This window comes from Chiloscyllium punctatum, chromosome 9, assembly GCF_047496795.1.
Source record: "Chiloscyllium punctatum isolate Juve2018m chromosome 9, sChiPun1.3, whole genome shotgun sequence".
Classification (NCBI taxonomy): Eukaryota; Metazoa; Chordata; class Chondrichthyes; order Orectolobiformes; family Hemiscylliidae; genus Chiloscyllium; species Chiloscyllium punctatum.
In genome coordinates, this window is record NC_092747.1 from 6,149,538 (window position 1) to 6,170,251 (window position 20,714).

Consider the following 20,714-nt stretch of genomic DNA (forward strand, 5'->3'; position numbering starts at 1 on the left):
CTTGTAACCACAGATATGTTCCTCCCCAGACATTAACACATCCCTCATTGCTGTCACTTTTACTCTCCTCTTTGTAAGTGTTAGGGCTGCCCATGGTTCTTAGCTAACATAAAATGGCTGCCTGTGGTTTTTTAGTTGACAAAAAATGGCGGAAGATTGCTATCTGAAGCAGTAATTTACACAGTCAGAATTGTGGTCTTTGTACTCCTAGCAACCAGGTAAAATAATATAGTGTCTCACAGAAATCACACAATAAGGTCTTATTAAAGAGAGAGTAAAAATATAGCTACTATTTACACTAAGGCAGCTCTGATAAGGAAAGCACAATAGTTAAGACCCTTAAAGTGATTGTAATCACATATATATAATATATGTACATAATAGTAACTTTAATGTATTCAATGTCAAGGGATTTAATTGGATTCCTGAAACGAGTCAGCTTTAGACACTGAAGACTGTTTTGATCAGGAATCCTCTTGAAAAACCTTGATTACAGACTCCTTTTTCAAAGTTTGTAATGTAGTAAAGATTAGAAGAAAATGTTGATCCCACTGTAATTAGGTGTCTTTAGGTAATTATCACTATTTATCATATACATTTATATAGGTATGCTGTAATTCTAAATGCGACCAAAAAACTAATGTTAAGAAGTTTAACTGAACTCCTCTGGATAGACAGCCCTGGACAGTAGTGAGATGCTCCCATCCTGCTAATAGAGAGGGTTGAATAGCAGGTGTACAGTCAGCAGGATTGGAATATGACACATGATGAAAGCCCAAGGAAAGGTGATAAGGGAGTCTGGCAAACATCAGGAGATGATGGGAAGGCTCAGGATTGTGCACAAAGTTGTCCATCATTGAGCATGCAGTCACATGATTAACCTGATTGGATGTGTGTAATCAATTAATAATATAGTTGGCTTGCAATTGTCAAAGGCTGGTTGAAAACAAATCCAATAAATGTGTAGCATAACAGAAGTTGCTGGAAAAGCTCAGCAGGTCTGGCAGCACATGTGAAGAAAAATCAAAATTAATGCTTCAGGTCTGACAACCCTTCCTCAGTAGTGGTATAAAAGTTTAAGCCTTTCCTTTGTCCATTGAAGAAGTGTCTGAGCACTCAGACCAGTGGACTCAAAATGTAGAGTGATTTATTTAGTCATTCTGCCTAAACCAGGCTAAACAGTCCTGTGCTTAAAGCTGTCTGTACATTCACGTCATCTTAAAAATATGGAATTCCAATATTTAGATATTTGAACTGCCAGCAGAAAAGACAAACACTGCTACTTTAACTGGAATTCTATATTTGAGTGGTGCAGGCTCGATGGGCCTCTGTCTGTGCTGTAGATCTTGATGACTGAGCTCATTGGAAACTTGCTGTCGTCACAGGGGAGGTTTATCAGATTGGTATTCCAGTGTTAGTGACTACAAAAGGTGAATCATGGGTGAATGTACTCATTAACCACTTCTTCTGAGAGGCAGATTAGGGAGCTTTGATTATCAGAAAGGAAATTTGAAAGCATCAGTTGATCATTCCTCCTGGGAGCTAACCTTGTTTGATGCATGAAATGATTATCAACTCTTTCCACACGCATCTTCCAAAAGAGAAATCTAAGTTGTAATCAAACGAGCTGTTGATGATCAGTTTCATGTCTCTGTGTTTAATAAAAAAAACTCTGCTAGCTGGCAATATTGGAACAGCTTATGTACTGGGGTCTTTCAATAAAAACAATGCACTTTCTAAGTTAGGAAATATAAAAATTCACCAAATCACAGCTTTAACTTTCATGTTCCTAATTTGTGTGTTTGTATGTACATTAATTTGCTCATGGGCTATAGGGGGGTCAGTTTGGTCAGTTGGCTGGATGTCCGGTTTTCAATGCCAAGTGAGGCCAACAGGATGGGTTCAGTTCCTGCACCATCTGAGGTTACTATAAAGACTTCTCCTCTTCAACCCCAGCCCTTGCCTGAGGCATAGTCTCCCTTAGATTCAGTTCACCACCCATTGTCTCTCGTTAATGAAAGCTAGACTATGGCAACTTTTTGTATAATCATAGGAATGCAAAATTCTGACATTTTCTTGATTCAAATCCAAGTAGAAATGGTACTTTTTAAATAATTGCGCCTTAACTCATTATTGAGTTGCGTTGTTTTAATTATTCTTAGAGCACAATGAGAACACTATCTGTTCCAAATTTCTCCTTGGCATCATTCTGACTTGGAAATATATCATTGTTCCTTTAGTGCCGCTGGGTCACAAGCCTGGAATTCTCCCCCTAAGGGCATTGAGGGTCTACCTATAGCACACGGTCTGAAACAGTTCAAGAGGGCAGCTCATCCCACCTTCTCAAGGGAAAATGAGAGATGGTCAACTGGTGCAATCCTTGATGAAGGAGCAGCACTCCGAAAGCTAGTGCTTCCAATTAAACCTGTTGGATTATAACCTGGTGTTGTGTGATTTTTAACTTGTGCAATCTTTGATCATCTCATGCTTAATGGATGAATAACAAAAAGGAAAACATGTGAAGAAACCGAATGGTGGTTGAGAAAGTGATTGAGAGAAGGGCAGGTCTGGCAATTCCACATTCCAGAGTTTAAATTGTTGCCCAAAGGGAATACTTTTACCCGGGATTCTTCCCTTGTGTCACAGACAAAAGGCAGGGAGTCAACTCAAAACTTTAATTAAGCAAAACCTTCCTTATTTAACCTTTTATCATAAAACATACATTCGTTGCAACATTACTTTTTACTTCATCTAACTTAACTTCAAGTTTAACTCACTCTATTTAACTTCACTTTACCTTACTTTAATCTAACTCACATTGAACCCTAAATCTAATTGTAGCTCTGTAAGTTTGGCTTGAAACAAATACCACTCTGATTTGAATTGGCCAACTCTGAATTGGCTAACTCTGCTCTTGCTGTAGATAGATCATAGAATCCCTACAGTGTGGAAACAGGACCTTCAGCCCAACAAGTCCACACCAACCCACTGAAGAGTAAGCCACTCAGACCCCTTCTTCAGGATCATTTCTATGGACAGAATGGTGTAGGGTGTTCCACAAAGTGTTCACCCAGTGCATTTAGTTTTCCCAATGTAGAGGAGACCACTTTGTGAGCAGTGAATACAGTAGACAAAATTGAGTGGAGTTCAGGTAAGCTGCTGTTTTACCAGGAAGGTGTCTGGGTTCTTGGATAGTGAGGAGGGAGGAGGTAAAGTGGGCTGGCATTACACCTTCTATGTTTGCAGGGAAAGATGCCATGGGGCTCCGGGAGGGAAATGAAGGAGAAATGGACCAGGGTGTCCTGGAGGGGATGGTCTCTGTGGAAGGTTGTCAAGGGAAGGATGTATGTGTGTCTGGTGGTGGTACCCCACTGGATGTGGCAGACCCAATCCTTTGGATGTGGAGGTTGGTGGACTGGTAAGTGAGAACCTGGAGGACCTTATCACTATTGTGGGAGGGAACAGAGAGGGTGAGGGCAAAAGTGCATGAGTGGGTCAGATCTGGCTTAGAACCTAATCAACAACAGTGCTAGGGAATCCTTAGCTGAGGGAAAAGGTGGATATTTCTGAGGCTTCCTTATTGAAGTTGACATCATCAGAACATATATGATGGAGATGGAGGAACTGGGAGCATGGAATAAAGTCTTTTCAGGAAGTGGAGTGAAGGTAACTGTGGGTGTTGGTGGGTTTGTAGTGGATGTTGGTGGCCAGCCTTCCCCAGAAATGGAAACAGAGATGTCGAGGAAGGGAAGGGAGGAGTCTGAGATGGACCAGGTGAAGATGAGAGTGAGTTGGAAATTGGAAGCAACATTTTTCCAATTCCAGACAAGACAGGGAAGCAGCACAGATGACGTCATTGATGTACCGGAGAGAGAGTTGTGGGTGGGGACCGGAGTAGGACTGGAACAAGGAATATTCCATGTACCCCACAAAGAGACAGGCAGAACTGGGAGCCATGTGGGTATCAATGGCCACACTACTGATCTGAAGAAAGTGAGAGGTGTTAAAAGAGAAGCTGTTCAGAGTGAGGGTAAGCTCGGCCAGGCAGAGGAGGTGGTGGGTGGGGACTGTTTAGGCCTTTTTTCCAGGAAGAAGGAATAAGCCCTGAGACCATCCTGATGGAGGGATAGAGGTGTAATGGGATTTAATGGCCATGGCAAAATGTAGGCACTGGTGCCCCCAATCTGGATATGTTGAAAACGATGTGAAGTGTCAGAAGAATACCAGTGGGAAGGGACTGGAAAAGGGGAGAAAAGGATCGCCTCAAAGTGGGAAAAAAATAAGTTCTGAGGTGCAGGAACAGGGAGAAACAATGGGTCTGATCATGCAGCTCTTTCCCTGAGCTGGAGAGTTTCAGTTAAGAAGAGAGATTGCTCAGACTGGGATTGTTTTCCTGGGAGTAGAGGGGACATGATATGTAAAATTATGAGCTGCATAGACAGGGTAAGACAGGAAGAAACTTCTCCCCTTGATGGAGGCATCAGTGACCTGGAGGCATAGACTTAGGTTGAAGGTTCGGAGCAGATGTGAGGAAAAGTGCTTTCACCCAGAGGGTGGTGGGAATCTGGAGCTCGCTGCCTGTAAGGGTGGGAGAGGCAGAAACATTTGTCACATTAAAGAAGCATTTAGAGATGGGCACTTGTGATACCAAGGTACGCAAGACTATGGGTCAAGTGCTGGTAAATGGGGTTAGAATATTTACGTGCTTGTTTTTAGCTGGTGCAAACTCGAAAGGCTGAAGGGCCTTTTCTACACCATGGATCTCTATGACTTTATGAATGTATGATTTGGCAACATGTACCACACACACCTTTCCCAGTTTTTGACCCATGACAGATCCAATAACCAGAAGGTTACCCTTCCATTTAGTTTTGTGCGATCAAGATGAACACTGACTTTAAGATCAGGTGCCAGTCCAGGACTTCAGTTCAAAAGTTGAGGCTGAGACTCCAGTGCAGCACTCAGGGAGTAAGGCACTGTCAGAAGGAACATTAAATCAAATTGGGGATATGAAATATTCCAGAGAAACTGAAATTGCTGGAAAAACTCTCATCCTGCTGAGTTTTTCCAATCCAGCAACATCTGTTTTTGTTTCTGATTTCCAGAATCTGCAATTCTATGGTTTGTTCGGTTAGGAGTGTTTACGAAAGATCTCATGTCTGGAGTAGATAACAATGTGGTTATCTCTGGTCTCCTGGTCAATGTTTATCCTACAATCAGCAATGTATCAAATCACAGGTTGTCACATTGCTGTGTGTTGGAGCGAGCTTCACCAATTGGCAGTTACATTTCCCAGATTGCAACAGTAAAAACAAAGGAACATCACTGGCTGTAAATTGCGTTGAGACATTTGCTGATTGTGAAAAGTGTTAAATAAATGCAGCAGTTTCCTCTAATAACCACAAGATTAACCTTATCCACTGACGCACTGCTTCCCCCATCTCCAGGGACAGGGAACTTGCACCTACTTCCCCATTTTTAAAAATAGACTTCTTCCCATTTCAATTCACAACCAAAAGTACAGAAAAATGAAAATATATGGTCTTTGCAATAAATCTTACTACAAAGAAGGAGGCAATTCGACCCATTGTTCCTGTGCTGGCTCTTTGAAAGAGCAAATCATTTTGTTGACATTTCTTATTTCACGAACGCCCTGTTTTACTTCGTTTTCCAATATTTAGTCGATGTTCTTTCGAAAGTTCCAATTGAATCTGTTTTCACTGCCCTTTTCAGGCACCATGTTCCAGATCACAATAATTTACTGCATCAAAAACTCAATCATACAAACAAGAGTAGACCATTTGGCCCTTTGAACCTGCCCTGCCATTCAACAAATTTGTGGCCGGTCTGATTTTACCTCAACTCTACATGCCTGTACCATCTCCCGATAATCTTTCATCCCCAGGTCATCAAGAATCTATCTCCCTCAGCCTTAAAAATAATTTAGATTCTCCATCCACTTCTCAGGAAGGGAATTCTAAAATCTCAACATTTTGTGAGAGTTTTGTGCTTATCGCTGTTTTAAGTGACTATCCCTTTATGTTTAAACCCTGACCCCCTAGTTCTAGATTCTCCCACAGGGGAAAACATCCTTTCCACATCCACCCGGTCAAGTTCCCTCAGGATCTTCTGTGTTTCCATTAAGTCATCTCTGAATCTTCTTAAATCCTGAGGATACAGGTCCAGCCTGTCTGGTCTTTGCTCATAAGGCAACTGCTTATTCCAGGGATTAGGTTAGTAACCCTTCTCTGAACTGCTTCCAACACACTAACCTATATAGTATAGTGGCCAGTGCTGTATGCAGTTCTCCAGATTTGGTCTCACCAATGCCCTATATAACTGAAGACTAACCTCCCTATTCTTGTATTCAATTCTTCTCGCAATAAATCATAACATTCTCTGAGCTTTTCTGATCACTTGCTGTAGCTGCATACTCACCTCTGTGATTCATGCACTAGGACATCCAGATCCCTCTGCATCTCAAAGCTCTGCAACCTCTCATCATTTAGATAATGTGTCTCTTTCTTTTCTTTCTGCCAGAACAGATAATTTCACACTTTCCCACATTATACACCATTTGCCAGATCTTTGCCCACTCTCTTAACTGCTTCTTATCCCTTTGTAGGGTCCATATATCCTCTTCACAACTTACTTTCCTATCTTCCTTAGTGTCATCAGAAAGTTTAGCTCCCATACCTTGTGTCCTTTCATCCAAATCATTTCTATACATTGTAAAGAGCTAAGGCCCCACCACTGACCACTGTGGCATGCCATTGGTGACAACCCTTCCAGCCTGAAAAAGATCCATTCATGTTTCCTCTCTGCCTCATGTTAGTGAGTCAATCCTCTATCAATGCCATTGCATCAACCCCCAACACCATGAGCTTTCAATAACCTCTTGTTTTGGCACCTTACCAAATGTCTTCTGGAAATCTAAATGCAATGCACCCACTGGTTCCCCTTTAACCACAGCACAGATTCCTTCTTCTAAATATTCCAACAATGTAGTTAAACATGATTTCCCTTTGTAAAGGACCCTGTTGACTCTGCTTGATACCTTGAATTTGTCCAAGATCATCATTAACAAGAGCTTCTAACATTTCCACTCTGACAAATGTTAAGCTAACATTTAGTAGTTTCCTGCTTTATAACTCCCTCCCTTTTGATTAACTCCTCATCTATAAACATAACCATGATGTGGAGGTACTGGGCTTGCAATGGACTGGGCAAAGTCAGATGTCACACGACACCAGGGTATAGTCCAAGTGGTTTATTTGAAACCAGAAGCTTTCAGAGCGCTGCTCCTTCATCAGGTGAAGTGTCTCTGAAAGCTTGTGATTTCAAATAAACCTGTTGGACTATACCCTGGTGTCATGTGACTTCTGACAAACATAAACAGTAGGAACAAAATGCTCTGCCATTCAATAAAATCAAGGTTGATTTGACTGTGACGCCAGACCCACATTTCTGGGCAGAGAAACTCAATGTAATTGGAGACCAACAGAGAAATCTTTTCTTCACATGCTCGGGCTCTGGGAGTGATTTGGAGATAGTTCAAATAAGGCATTCAAAAAGGAATTAGACCACTAATTGAAAAGGACGAACTTGCAGTATTATGGAGAGAAAGCAGAGAATGCCATTCAGTGATTGCTCATTCAGAGAGTCTGCCTAGACATAAATAATGGGCTGAATGGCCTCTGCCTGACCTAACAATTCTGTCATCCACTGTTGTTATCAATAAACTTTGGCTTCCTTGTTAATCAAGAATCTATTTACCTCCACCTCAGTAATATTCAATGGTCTACATCAATAACGCTGTGAGGAAGAGAGTTGCGAATACCAGAAACTGATAAGACAAAGGATCAGAAGTAGGCCATTCAGCCCTTTGAGTCTGCTCTGCCATTCAATTAAATTACGGATGATCCGATAATCTTCAATTCCACCCTTCTGCCTTGTCCCCATAACCCTTGATTCCCCCACTGATTAAAAATCTGCCTATCTCAGCCTTGAACACATTTAATAACCCATCTTCTCCCATCAAAACTTCTATAGGTTCACCACTCCCTGAGAGAGGAAATTCCTCCTCATCTCTGTCTTAAACGGGTGAGGCCGTCTGGTCTTAGACTCTTGCACAGGGGGAGGCAATCTTTCCGCATGCAATCTATCAAGTCCTAAGAATCTTGAATTTTTAAATAATGTCACCTCTCATTCTTCCAAACCCCAATGAGCACTGGCTCAATTTACTCAACAATTCCTTCTGAGGAAGTTACCAAGAAGTTTGATGACAGCAGAGCAGTAGATGTTGTTTATATGGACTTCAGTAAAGTCTTTGACAGGGTTCTGCATGATGGACTAATTAGTAAAGTTAGATCACATGGGATTCAGGGTGAGTTTTCAAATTGGATTCAAAATTAGCTTGACACTTGGAGACTGAGACTGATGGTGAAGGGTTGTTTCCGGACTGGAGGCCTGTAACCAGCTGTGTTCCACAGGGATCTGTGCTGGGTCCACTTTTGTTTTTCATTTTTATAAATGATCTTGATGAGAATATAGCAGGCATGGTTAGTAAGTTTGCAGATAACACCAAAACTTGTGGTGTAGTGGACAGTGAAGAGGGTTATCTAAGATTACAAAGAGGTCTTGATCTATTGGGCCAATGGGCTGAAGAATTTAATTTGGATAAATGTGAGATATTTCATTCTGGTAAAACAAACAAGGGCAGGAGTTATACAATTAAAAATAGGACCTAGGATTGTGTTGTAAAACAGAGAGACCAAGGGGTCAGGTACATAATTCTTTAAACTTTGTATCATATGTGTACAGGGTGGTTAAGAAGGCATTTAGCGTGCTTGCCTTCATTGCTCAGACCTTTGAATAAAGGAGTTGGAATGTCATGCTGAGTTTGTACAGGATGTTGGTGAGGCCTCTACCGAAGTACTGTATCCAGTTCTGATCGCCTTGTTATTGTAAGGATATTATTAAACTGGAGGGGGTTCAGAAGAGATTTACCAGGCCCTTGCTGGGAATGGAGGGTTTGAGTTATAAGGAGAGGCTGGATAGGCTGGGTCTGTTTGACTGGAGCGCATGAGGTTGAGGAGTGACCTTATAGTGGTTCATAAAATCATGAGAGGCATGGATAAGGTAGTGTCTTTTTCCTTAGGGCAGGGGATTTCAAGACTAGGAGGTATATTTTTAAGGTGACAGGAGAAAGATTTAAAAATGACATGAGGGGCATGTTTTACACAGAGAGTGGTTTGTGTGTGGAATGAACTTCCAGTGGAAATGGTGGATGTGGGTATAGTTACAAAGTTTAAAGATATTTGGCTAAGTACATGAAAAGGAAATGTTTGGAGAGATATGGGCCTGAATCAGGCAGGTGGGAGTAGGTTAGTTTGGGATTATGGCCAGAATGAACTGGTTGGACCGAAAGGTCTGTTTCCATGTTTTATGACTCTATGATTCTACAACTCTTCCCATAAGAAAATCCCTCCACATCCAGAATCAATCCAGTCAAACTTCTCCAATGTCAATGTATCTTTCTTTAGATAAGGGCATCAAAACTGCTCACCCTATTCCAACCATGGACTGATTAGTGCCATATATATTTTAGCAAAACCTCCCTACTTTTATACTCCATTCTGTTTAAAATAAAGGCCAACATCCCATTTGTGTTCCCTGTTAGCCACTGAACATGGATGCTGGCATTTTGTGATTTATGACAAAGGTTCCCAAATCCCTCTTTCTGCAGTCTTTCCCCAAAACTTCACTGCCCTCTGAGAGAAATAAACTCTCCTCATCTCAATCTAAATGGGAGACTCCCACTTTTTAAGACATGGACATGAGGAAACATTTCCTCAGTCTTCATCTTGCCAAGGCCTCTCAGGATCCCCGTCGCATTAATTTGCTTGTCAACTGTCTTCAGCCTTGTACTCTCGACACATGCCCTATAATCAGTGCAAATGGCACCTCACTGTTCATTTAGTCAAAACCTCTGATTATTTGCACAGACCATTGAAAGTGACTGGGTATGTGGAGAGAGCTGTTAATAAAGCATGCAGTGTTCTCAGCTTCATTCATGGGGCATGGAATACAAGAGTGAGGAGGTGATGCTGAACTTGCACAAAACATTTGTTAGATCTCAGTTGGGATGTTGTGTACAGTTGAGGACACCACATGATAAGAACATAAGAACTAGGAGCAGGAGTAGGCCATTCAGCCCCTTGAGCCTGTTCCACCATTTGTTATGATCATGGCTGATCTCATCTCAGCCTCAACTCCACATTCATGCCCACTCTCTATAACCCTTCAGCCCATTACTCATTAAAACTCTGTCTATCTCCTCCTTACATTTACTCATTGTCCCAGCATCCACCACACTCTTGGGAGAGTGAGTTCCACAGGTTCATGACCCTTTGAGAGAAGTAATTTCTCCTCATCTCTGTTTTAAGTTTGTGATCCTTTATCATAACTGTAGGAAAACCATAAATACATTGGGGAGAGTGCAGAAATGATCTACAAGAATGTTTCCAGGAATGTGAAACGCTATGGGTTGTATGGTGGCTCAGTGGTTAGCACTGCTGCCCCACAGTGCCAGGGACCTTAGATTCCACCCTTGGGTGACTTTATATGTGGAGTTTGCACATTCTCCCCTTGTTTGCATGGGTTTCCTGTGGGTGCTCCAGTTTCTTCCCACAATCCAGGTTAGGTGGATTGGCCATGCTAAATTGACAATAGGGTCAAGGAATGTGAGGCTAGATGGGTTAGTTGTGGGAAATACAAGGTTACAGGGATGGGGTAGGGTGATGGATCTGGGTGGGATGCACTTTGGAGGGTCAGTGTAGACTCAATGGGCTGAACGGCCCGTTCCCACACTGTAGGGATTCTATGATTCAGTGATGAGGATAGACCGGAGCTGTTAGCTCTGTTCTCCTTAGAGGGAAGAAGGCAAAGAGAAGATTAGTTAGTGATGTTTCAACATCATGAGCAGGATGGATAGAGTAAATAGAGAAAAGCTTGTAAAAGAACAAAAAAACGAGGACATAGATTTAAAGTGGTGCACAAATGAAGCAAGGGGGATATGAGAAAAAAAGCTTTCCCACACAATGAGTAGTTAGGGTCTGGAATACATTGCCTGGAAATTTGGTGGTGGCAGCTTCATCTGAGGCATTCAAGAGGGGCATTGGATTGTTATTTGGATGGAAATAGTTCGAGGGATATGGGGGAGTGGGGGAAAGCAGATTGACACTTGGGGATAGAACAGGCATGATGGGCCAAACAGCTACTTTCTGTGCCATAGCAATTGTGTGTTTGAAAACCCTGTGTAAAACCTCCCCTTAATCATCACTGCTCCAGGAAACACACACCCAGTCACTCCCCACACTGGCGAGCTTCCTCATATACAGGCTTGCAGCCAATAGAATTCTTCAGCACCCTGGACAGATACATATTTAAACAGGGCGGAAGAAATGTGCTCAATCCTCTGGAGTCCTGCCGTGCTAACAATAAATAGCCCGCCTCGCATAATGACCAAAGGTCCCGGTGTGTCACTGAGGACAGGCACGGCCCAAGATCCGGTTTCATGTTTCTCTCTGATCCCTCTCACTCTGTGCCATGCTGGATGCCAGGGACTGATGCCAAGGAGTTCCAGGGAGTGAGCCAAGACCGTCCCAACTCTCATTTCGAAGCGTAAAAATTGGCAAGGTGAGAATCCAAAGCGATCAGAGGTTAAATAATTAGCCTCGGGGCCGCTTTGAAAATCCAATAACTACTGACCCAGGAGCCTGGGGGATGGCAGGCGAGACGGGCTGGGCTGACAGATTTCTACCCAGGTATTAAACCCTCAGTAATATTTCTTTCGATCCAGCCAGACGGTTAATATTGCAGGTTTTCATTGCATGCTCGGCGTTTATCAAATGCAATTGACCGATGAAATGTCTGAACAACTTTAACAAGTCACAGGACGAATTTTTTTTTTTGTTTAAGGCCGAGCTCTTTTATTTACTGTCCCCATAGGAAATCATCGTGCAGTACTAGAAATCCCCTGTCAACTTACTGGGATTTGTCCGCTGGCTGGTTGCAGAGATGGGATGTTGGTCTTTGGATTTGGGAACATGCAGGAGCTAAACTTGCAGTTTATCCTCACTGCGTTTCTATGGAGGGTGCGGTTTGCTTTTGATCATTTAGATACTTTTGATGTTTCCCAATCCACAGTTACAGACTAATGGAGAGCTTTGCATCGGATCTGGTGCAATCCAGAGACTTGAGAATTTGGGAGAGTTTACCCTGAGGAGTGTTCAAGGGTAGGGACCGAGGAGAGGGTGCGTTCATTGGTGGAAGGATTGAGAAGGGAAAGCCACAGATTTGAAGCAATTAGTAACAGAAGCAGAACTTAAAGCAGGAGAAAACTTTATAGTGCAGTGAGATGTTCAGGTCTGGAATGTAGTGCTTGAGAGTGTGGGGGAGACAGGTTCACTCCAGGATTTCCAAAAGGAATAGACTGAAAGAGGAGTGATGTTCAGGGTTGGGGGGAGAAGGGAGGTGAATGACACTAAGTGAGCTGGTTATTCAGAGTCAGGAGAAAATGAGGACTGCAGGTGCTGGAAAAGCACAGCAGGTCAGGCAGCATCTGAGGAACAGGAGCGGGCATAATCATTCCTGAAGAAGGACTCATGTCCAGAATGTTGACTTTCCTGCTCCTGGGATGCTGCCTGACCCGCTGTGCGTCTTCAGTGCCACACTTTTCCATTCAGAAAGTCAGCACAATCAGCCAAATGGCTTCCCACTGCATTGTGCCAAATCTGACTTTCTGTGATATTTCTGTCATGGGTCTTCAGAAGGGTGGCATGGACATGACAAGCTGAATGGCCTCCTTGCTGTTCTTTGGGAACATAAGATACCTATAAAGGGGTATGGATAGGTTGTGAGAGGGAGGTAAGTTTTGAAGTATAGAGGAAAGTGTACAATTGCTCGTTTTAGCGGAGAGTATAACAATGTAACATATTATCTAAACGGTGAGAGGTCGCAGAGCTCTGAGGCACAGAGGGATCTGGGTGTGCCAGTGCATGACTCACAGAAGGTGGGTGTGCAGGTACAGCAAGTAACCAGAAACGGTGGGGTTTGTTGTGAGGTGGAATCAAATGCAAGAGTAGGGATTTTGTGCTTCAATTATACAGGGCATTTGTGAGACCCTGCACTGGCCCCCATACTTACAGAAGGATGTTAAAGTATTGGAAACAGTTCAGGGAAAGTTTATTAGACTAATGCAAAAAGAGTTTCCCCTCGCTGGGGAAACTCAGCAGGTCTGACAGCATTCATGGAGGGAAGGTAGAGTTAAGTTTGAGGAAGATTGAATCCGGTGCCCTTCTTTCAGAAATTTCTGTTCCAGACTGCAGTTCTCAGTTTTATTAAGTTAACCCTAGGATGAGCAGACTGCCTTCTATCGAAGGGCTAGACAGGCTGAGCCTGTACCCTCTGGAGTTTAAAACAGTCAGAGGCAGCTTAATTAAAACATATAAGATCCTGAAGGGATTTGACCGGATGGAAATGGAAAGGATGCTTCCTCTTCTGGGAAAATCGAAAACTAGGGGGATCAGAGTTTGACAATAAGGGTCAACCATATAAGACAGAGAAGAGGAAAAAGAAATTCTCTTAAAAGGTTGAGTGTTTGAAATTTCCTTCTTCAAAAGTTAGTGGGTGCAGAACCTTTAAATATTTTTTAAGGCAGAGACAGATAGATTCTTGATGACCAAGGGGATGAAAGATTATTAGGGGTTGGTATAGGGATGTAGCGCTGAGGTTAAAATCAGACCGGCTACGCTCTTATTGAATGGTGGGGCAGACTCGAAGGGTAACTCTTATTTGTAAGGTCAAGTTTTTGAAGCAGTAAATTATTGTGATCTGGAACACAGTGCCTGCAAAGGGCAGTGGAAGCAGAATCAGTTGGAACTTTCGAAAGAACATCGACTACATATTGGAAAAGGAAGTAAAACAGGGCGTTAATGAAAAAGGAGTGTCAAGTAATTGATTTACTCTTTCAAAGAGCCATCACAGGCGCAATGGGCCAAATAGCCTGTTTCTTTGGAGGAAGATTTATTGCAAAGACCATATCTGTTCATTTTTCTGTATGTTTGGTTGTGGATTGAAATGGGAAGAAGTCTATTTTTAAAAATAGGGGTAGTGGATACTGGTGCAAGTTTCCTGTCCCTGGAGAGAGGGGAAGCAGTGCGTCAGTGGATAACGTTAATTTTGTGGACATCAGAGGAAACTGATGCATTTATTTAGCACTTCTCGCAATCAGCAAACGCCTCAACGCAATTTACAGCCAGTGACGTTCCTTTGTTTTCACTGTTGCAATCTGGGAAATGTAACTGCCGATTGGTGAAGCTCGCTCCCACACCAAACCCCTAACCAAACAAACTATGGAATTGTGGATGCTGGAAATCAGAAACAGAAACAGATGTTGCTGGAAAAACTCAGCAGGTCTGGCAGCATGGATGAGACTATTTCCAGCAATGTCTGTTTCTCTGCAATATTTCATCAGCAGGCAGATAGGAATGTGATTTAACGTTACTTCTGACAGTGTCGTATTCCCTCAGTGCTGCACTGGAGTCTTAGCCTCAACCTTTGAACTCAAGTCCTCGAGTGGCACCTGATCCTAAACTCAGTGTTCATCTTGATCTCACAAAAATAAATTGAAGGCGTACCTTCTGGTTATTGGGTCAGTCGTAAACTGGGAAAGGCGTGTATGGTACATGTTGCTGAATCATATATTCATAAAGTCATAGAGATCCACAGTGCAGAAAAAGGCCTTTCAGCCCTTTGAGTCTGCACCAGTGACAAATAACTGCCAAGGAGTTGAAAGATTATCAGGGGACACATAGGAATGTAGAGCTGAAGTTAAAATCAGATCAGCCTTGATTTTATTGAATGGACAAGCATGCTCCAAAGGCAGAATGGCCTCACTTGTTCCTTGGTAAAGTAATTGAGCTAGTAAGCTTGAGCCCTAGCTAACATTGGGAGAAAGTGAGGACTGCAGATGCTGGAGATCAGAGTCAAGAGTGTGGTGCTAGAAAAGCACAGCAGGTCAGGCAGTATCGAAGGAGCAGGAGAATCGACATTTCGGGCAAAAGCCCTTAATCACAAATGAGGCTTGTGGGCCAGGGGGCTGAGAGATAAATGGGAAAGGGTGGGGCTGTGTGGAAGATAGCTGAGAATGCAGTAGGTAGATGAAGGTGCGGGAGAAGGTGACAGGTTGGAGAGGAGGGTGGAGGGGATAGGTGGGAAGGAAGATGAACAGGTAGGACAGTTCAAGAGGGCGGTGCTGAGTTGGAGGTTTGGGACTGGGATAAGGTGGGGGGACAGGAAATGAGGCAACTGGTGAAATCCACATTGATCCCGCGTAGTTGTAGGATCCCAAGGCGGAATATGAGGCATTCTTCCTCCAGGTGTCGGGTTTTTAGGGTTTGGTGACAGAGGAGGCCTAGGACCTGCATGTCCTTGGTGGAGTGGGACGGGGAGTTGAAGTGTTGAGCCACAGGGTGATGGGGATGGTTGGTGCGGGTGTCCTGGAGATGTACTCTGAAATGATCCGCAAGTTGGCATCCTGTCTCCTCAATGTAAAGGAGACCACATCGGGTGCAATGGACGCATTAGATGACATTTCCTGTCTAACTTTGTGGCAGGAGAAGGAATTTGGAATCAATTTAAAAAAAAACATCTGATTCTGATTTTAGGAACAGGAGTAAACCATTTACCCCCTCAGGCCTGTTCTGCCATTCAAAGTGATCATGGCTGATCTGTGGCCTAACTCTATACACCTTAATACCTTTGCTTAACAAAAAAATGTATCTATCTCAGATTTCAAATTAACAGCTGATCCAGCATCCACTTCCTTTTATGGAAGAGAGTTCCAAACTTCCACCACCCTTTGTGTGTCGAAGTGCTTCCTAACATCTGTCCTGAACAGTCTGGCCCTAATCCTCAAACTAAGCCCTCTAGTTTCAGAGTCCACAACTAGTGGATTTAGTTTATTTTTACCTATCCTTTATATGCATTTAATTTCATATGTCTTAGTCCTGATAATTCTAAGATGAAAAGCTGTGATTTGATTTATTGTCATGTGTAACTAAATACAGTGAAAAGCTTTGTTTGTGAGCAGTACAGGCAGACCCTAGGAAGCAAGGACATCCAGATCACAGGGTGAAAAACAAACTTGGACAGAGTAAGGCATACAAGTTACACCACACAGGACATGCGCTAGACAGGATCAACATTAACAAAATTAGCATTATTTGAAGTTAGAGATTCCATTCATCAGTCTGATAATGAGAGAGAGAAGCTGTTCCTGACCCTGCTGGTGTGTGTGTGTGTGTGTGTGTGTGTGTGTGTGTAGGCTTCTGAGTGCATGCCCTTTATCAGCAATGTTTAATCAGTAAGTGGGGAAAGTACAGTCACAGTTCCAAACCAACCCTTTGTTCAATCTCAATTCCAGATCCCTCTGGATGACGGTGAGGAGCCAGGACTTGGCAGAAAATGAATCATAGCGCCTTGCGGTATACTGAGTTCATCCTGCAAGGTGTCCCTAATGGTGATGGGTATGACCTCGTGATATTCATCTCCTTTCTCTTGGTGTATATTGTCATCATTGTAGCCAACCTGACCATCATGTTCCTGGTGAAGACTGAGTCCAATCTCCACAGTCCCATGTATTACCTGCTCTGCATCCTTGCTGGCATTGACATCATCCTCAGTAGTGTGACAATCCCCAAGATTTTAGCCATGTATTCATTTCAATCCAAGATTATATCGCTGGAGGCGTGTGTCACCCAGATGTTTTTTGTCTACTGCACAGCATTAAGTGAATCGACGCTTCTGGTGGCTATGGCCTATGACCGATATGTGGCCATTTGCCAGCCATTTAACTACCACAAGCTGAAGCTCCGTTACGTTCTGTCTGCTGTGGCCCTGATTATTTTCCTCCGAGCCATGTTGTTTGTTGCAGTGGCAGCCTTACTGACCCAAGCTACTTACTGCCGCTCCAATTTTATCCAGAATTGCTACTGCAATTATGGCTCTCTCTCCAAGCTGGCCTGCCAAGGCGTGACAGCAAGTGATGCCATCACCTACCCCCTGTCCTTCCTCATCACCTTGCCGGACAGCTCCCTCATCATCTTCTCTTACTTCAAGATTTTCAAAGTGGCCTTCCACGCCAGCCAGGGAGAAGCGCGCAGCAAAGCACTCAATACCTGCACTAGCCACTGTTGTGTCCTGATGCTGTTCTACACCAGCGCTCTCTTCGAGTTCACCATGTACCTGGTCCCCAGCATCTTCTCTTCCGAACTGCACTTTGTGGTGGCTGTCACCTTTGCTATCTTCCAACCCATCTTCAATCCCATCATCTATGGTGTGAGGACAAAGGAAATCAGGAATAGCTTCCTCAAGCTGCTGGGAAGAAGGAGAGTTACAGACGGATCATGAATGAGTTCAAATAAGGGCCGAGTGGTATTATTGCTAGACTATTGATCTAGAGTCTGAAGTAATGCTCTGTGGACTGGGGTTCAAGTCTGGAATTTGAATTCAGCAATAAAAGCACTGAGATTATGGGGGAAAACCATAGGGATCACTAATAACCTTTAGTGAAAGATATGTATTGCCCTCATTTGGTCTGTTTTACATGTGACTCCAGGCCCATAACAGCATGAATGATGTTTCTACTGCTTTTGGGGCAAGTAGCAATGAGCAATAAATGCTGGCCTGGCCAGTGATACCTACATCCTGTGAATGAATAAAGAAAACACTGCTCTTAAATGGTCTGTCTGCAGTGACATTGGGCACTGAACGAGAGTGACCTTCAGATTCAGCAGTGTTGGAGGGATAGGGGTGTCAACCTGTCTGGTTTTCTTCAGTCCCCACTTTGAAATAAGGAACATAAGATTTAGAAACAATTATAGGCCATTTGGCCCATCAAGCCTGCTGCACTATTCAATAAGGTCCTAGCTGATCTGTGTGAGGTCTCATTTCCACTTTTTGGACTATCCTCCCTCCCAAAAATAACATTCAAATCAAAAATGTATCAATATCAGCCTTGAATTAACTTAAAGACCCAGACCACAGTAACTCCACATATGAGTGACCGTCTGAGAGAACATGAAATCTCCTCATCTTTTTCTTAAATGGGAGACCCCTTACTCATAAACTATGTCCCCTAGTTTTCATCTCCTTCACGTTTCACAATGAGTATGACTCTTTTTCAGAATTGTTCCAAACTTGATTTATTCACTCTGTTTGTCTCTCCACAGATGTGGCCAGACCTGCTGAGTTTCTCCAGTATTCCCCGCATTTGTTCATCTCAAGTTGAGATTTGTTTGGACCAAGTCTGAAATGAGTTCAGGAACAGTGCATCCTGTGGTCGGAAAACCTGCCTGTCAGACTAACTATTACACCTGAAAGGAATGAATGCAACTAGAATGCAAACATAGTCATGTAAATGTATGAAAAGGACAGAGGTGAAAGTGGGAGAACAATGTGCTAAAACCCTTGACTTATCTCTTCACTGGTGCCTACGTGTGAATGGTCTTCAGGAACTGTGCTTGAAAACAAGAGGGTCAACTTCACAGCACCAGAACACAGAGATAAGACCCCATGGTATTAGGGGCAAGGTACCGGCATGGTTAAAGGATTGGCTGACTGACAGAAGGCATAGAGTGGGGATTAAAAAGGTCTTTTTCAGGATGGCAGCCAGTGATTAGTGGAGGTCCACAGGGGTCAGTGTTGAAACCACAACTATTCACGTTTTACATTAACGACCGGCATGAAGGAGCTGAGGGCTTTGTTGCTAAGTTTGTCGATGACACAAAGGTAGAGGGACGGGGGGTAGTGTAGAGGAAGTGGAGGGCTACAGATTGACTTGGACAGGCTTGGAGAGTGGGCAAAGAAAAGGCAGATGGAGTACAGTGTGGCAAAGTGTGAGGTTATGCACTTTGGTAGGAAGAATTGAGGTGTTCCAAATGGAGAAAGATTTCAGAAATCTGAAGTACAATGGCGATTTGAGAATCCTTATTCAGGATTCTCTTGATGTTAACAAACATGTTCAGTCATCAGTTAGGAAGGCAAATACAATGTTAATGTTCATTTCAAGATGTACTGCTGAGGCTGCTTAAGGCTGTCATCAGACCTCATTTGTAACATTGCGAGCAGTTTTGGGCTCCGTATCTAAGAAAGGACGTATTGGCCGTGGAGGGATCCATAGAAGGTTTAGAAGAATGATCCCAGGAACAAAGGGCTTGTCATTATGAGGAGCAGGTGAGGACTCTGGGTCTGTTTTCGATAGAGTTTAGAAGGATGAGGAGGCAATCTGATTGAAACTCACAGAATACTGAGAGGCCTGGTTAGAATGGATGTGAAGAAGATGTTTCCATTATTAGGACAGACCGGGGCCTAAGGGCACAGCTTCAGAGTGAAGACACGACCCTTTAGAACGGAGGTGAGGAGGAATTTCTTCAGCCAGAGGGTGGTGAATCAGTGGAACTCATTACCACATGGGGCTGTGGAGGCCAAGTCACTGAGTGAACTTAAGACAGAGGTAGATAGATTTTGATTAGTAAGGGGTTCAAAGGTTACAAGGAGATAGGAGGAGAATGGCATTGAGAAACATATACATGATCGAATGGTGGAGCAGACTCGATGGGTCAAATGGCCTAATTCTGTTCCTCAATATTCTGGTCTTATGGGTTTATGGTAAGTCAACAGAAAAGACAAACAAATGTGAAATAAAATTCCTGTAGGAACATGACTTGTAGAGAATTCTTTCTACAAGAATTACTTTAAAGATCGGATTAGTTGTGAGGTATACATGGAACATAATTGGCTGTAAAATAAGACATGAAATAAAACTATTGTAAAATACAGAAGAAATCAAATCTGTTCATTTTTGAGCCAAATTAAACACTGCATTTCAATACAAATCTCAAACAAGGAAAACGTAGGAAACAGGAGAAGGCCATTCATCCCATTGAATCTTGCATGTCATTCACTAAGATTATGACTGATCTATCCCACTATATTTGTCATTTGTCAGCATTGGTTTCCAGAAATCTACTAATCCTGGGTTTGAATCTATTCAATGACACAGTAGCTCAATGGTTAGCACTGCTGCCTTATAGTGCCAGGGACCCAGGTTTGATTCCAGCTTCGGGCAACTGTCAGTGTGGAATTTGCACATTCTCCATGTGTCTGCATGGGTTTCCTCCCATAGTCCAAGGATGTGCAGGTTAGGTGAATTAGCTATGCTAAAATGCCCATAGTGTCCAGGGATGTGTGAGTTAGGTGCATTAGTCAGGGAAAATGTAAAATATTAGGGTAGGGACATGGGTGTGGGTGGGTTACTCTTCGGAGGGTCAGTGTGGACTTGTTAGGCCAATGGCCTGTTTCCACACTGTAGGGATTCTATGCTTCAATAGCTGTTGGGGAGTTGAGAATTCCAAAGCTTCACCACCCTCTGGGTGAAGAGATTCTTCCTCATCTACAACGTAAATGGCCCGTCCTTTATAAAGAACAAAAGAACAAAGAAACTTTACAGCCCATGAACAGGTCCTTCCCCACCCCCACCTCCCCCCCCCCCCCCCCCCACCACCCCAGCCTGAGCTGATCCAAATCTACTGTCTAAACCTGTCCCTGAATTCCTAAGCATCTGTATCTCTCTGCTTCCCACCTACTCA

The 20,714-nt window shown here is 43.2% G+C and overlaps 1 protein-coding gene across 2 annotated transcripts; it reads left to right on the top strand.

The window, feature by feature from the left end:
• Positions 1 to 11,495: 11,495 nt before the first annotated feature.
• Positions 11,496 to 19,872, top strand: LOC140481107 (olfactory receptor 52E2-like). Of its 2 annotated transcripts, none has more exons than XM_072576786.1 (2): positions 11,496 to 11,828; positions 16,490 to 19,872. In XM_072576786.1, exon 2 carries the CDS (start codon positions 16,531 to 16,533, stop codon positions 17,473 to 17,475), a length of 945 nt encoding a protein of 314 aa, XP_072432887.1. In that variant the 5' UTR covers positions 11,496 to 11,828; positions 16,490 to 16,530; the 3' UTR covers positions 17,476 to 19,872. The 2 variants fall into 2 exon arrangements, with proteins under 2 accessions (XP_072432887.1, XP_072432886.1); XM_072576785.1 differs by having other exon boundaries at positions 11,496 to 11,700.
• Positions 19,873 to 20,714: the final 842 nt, after the last annotated feature.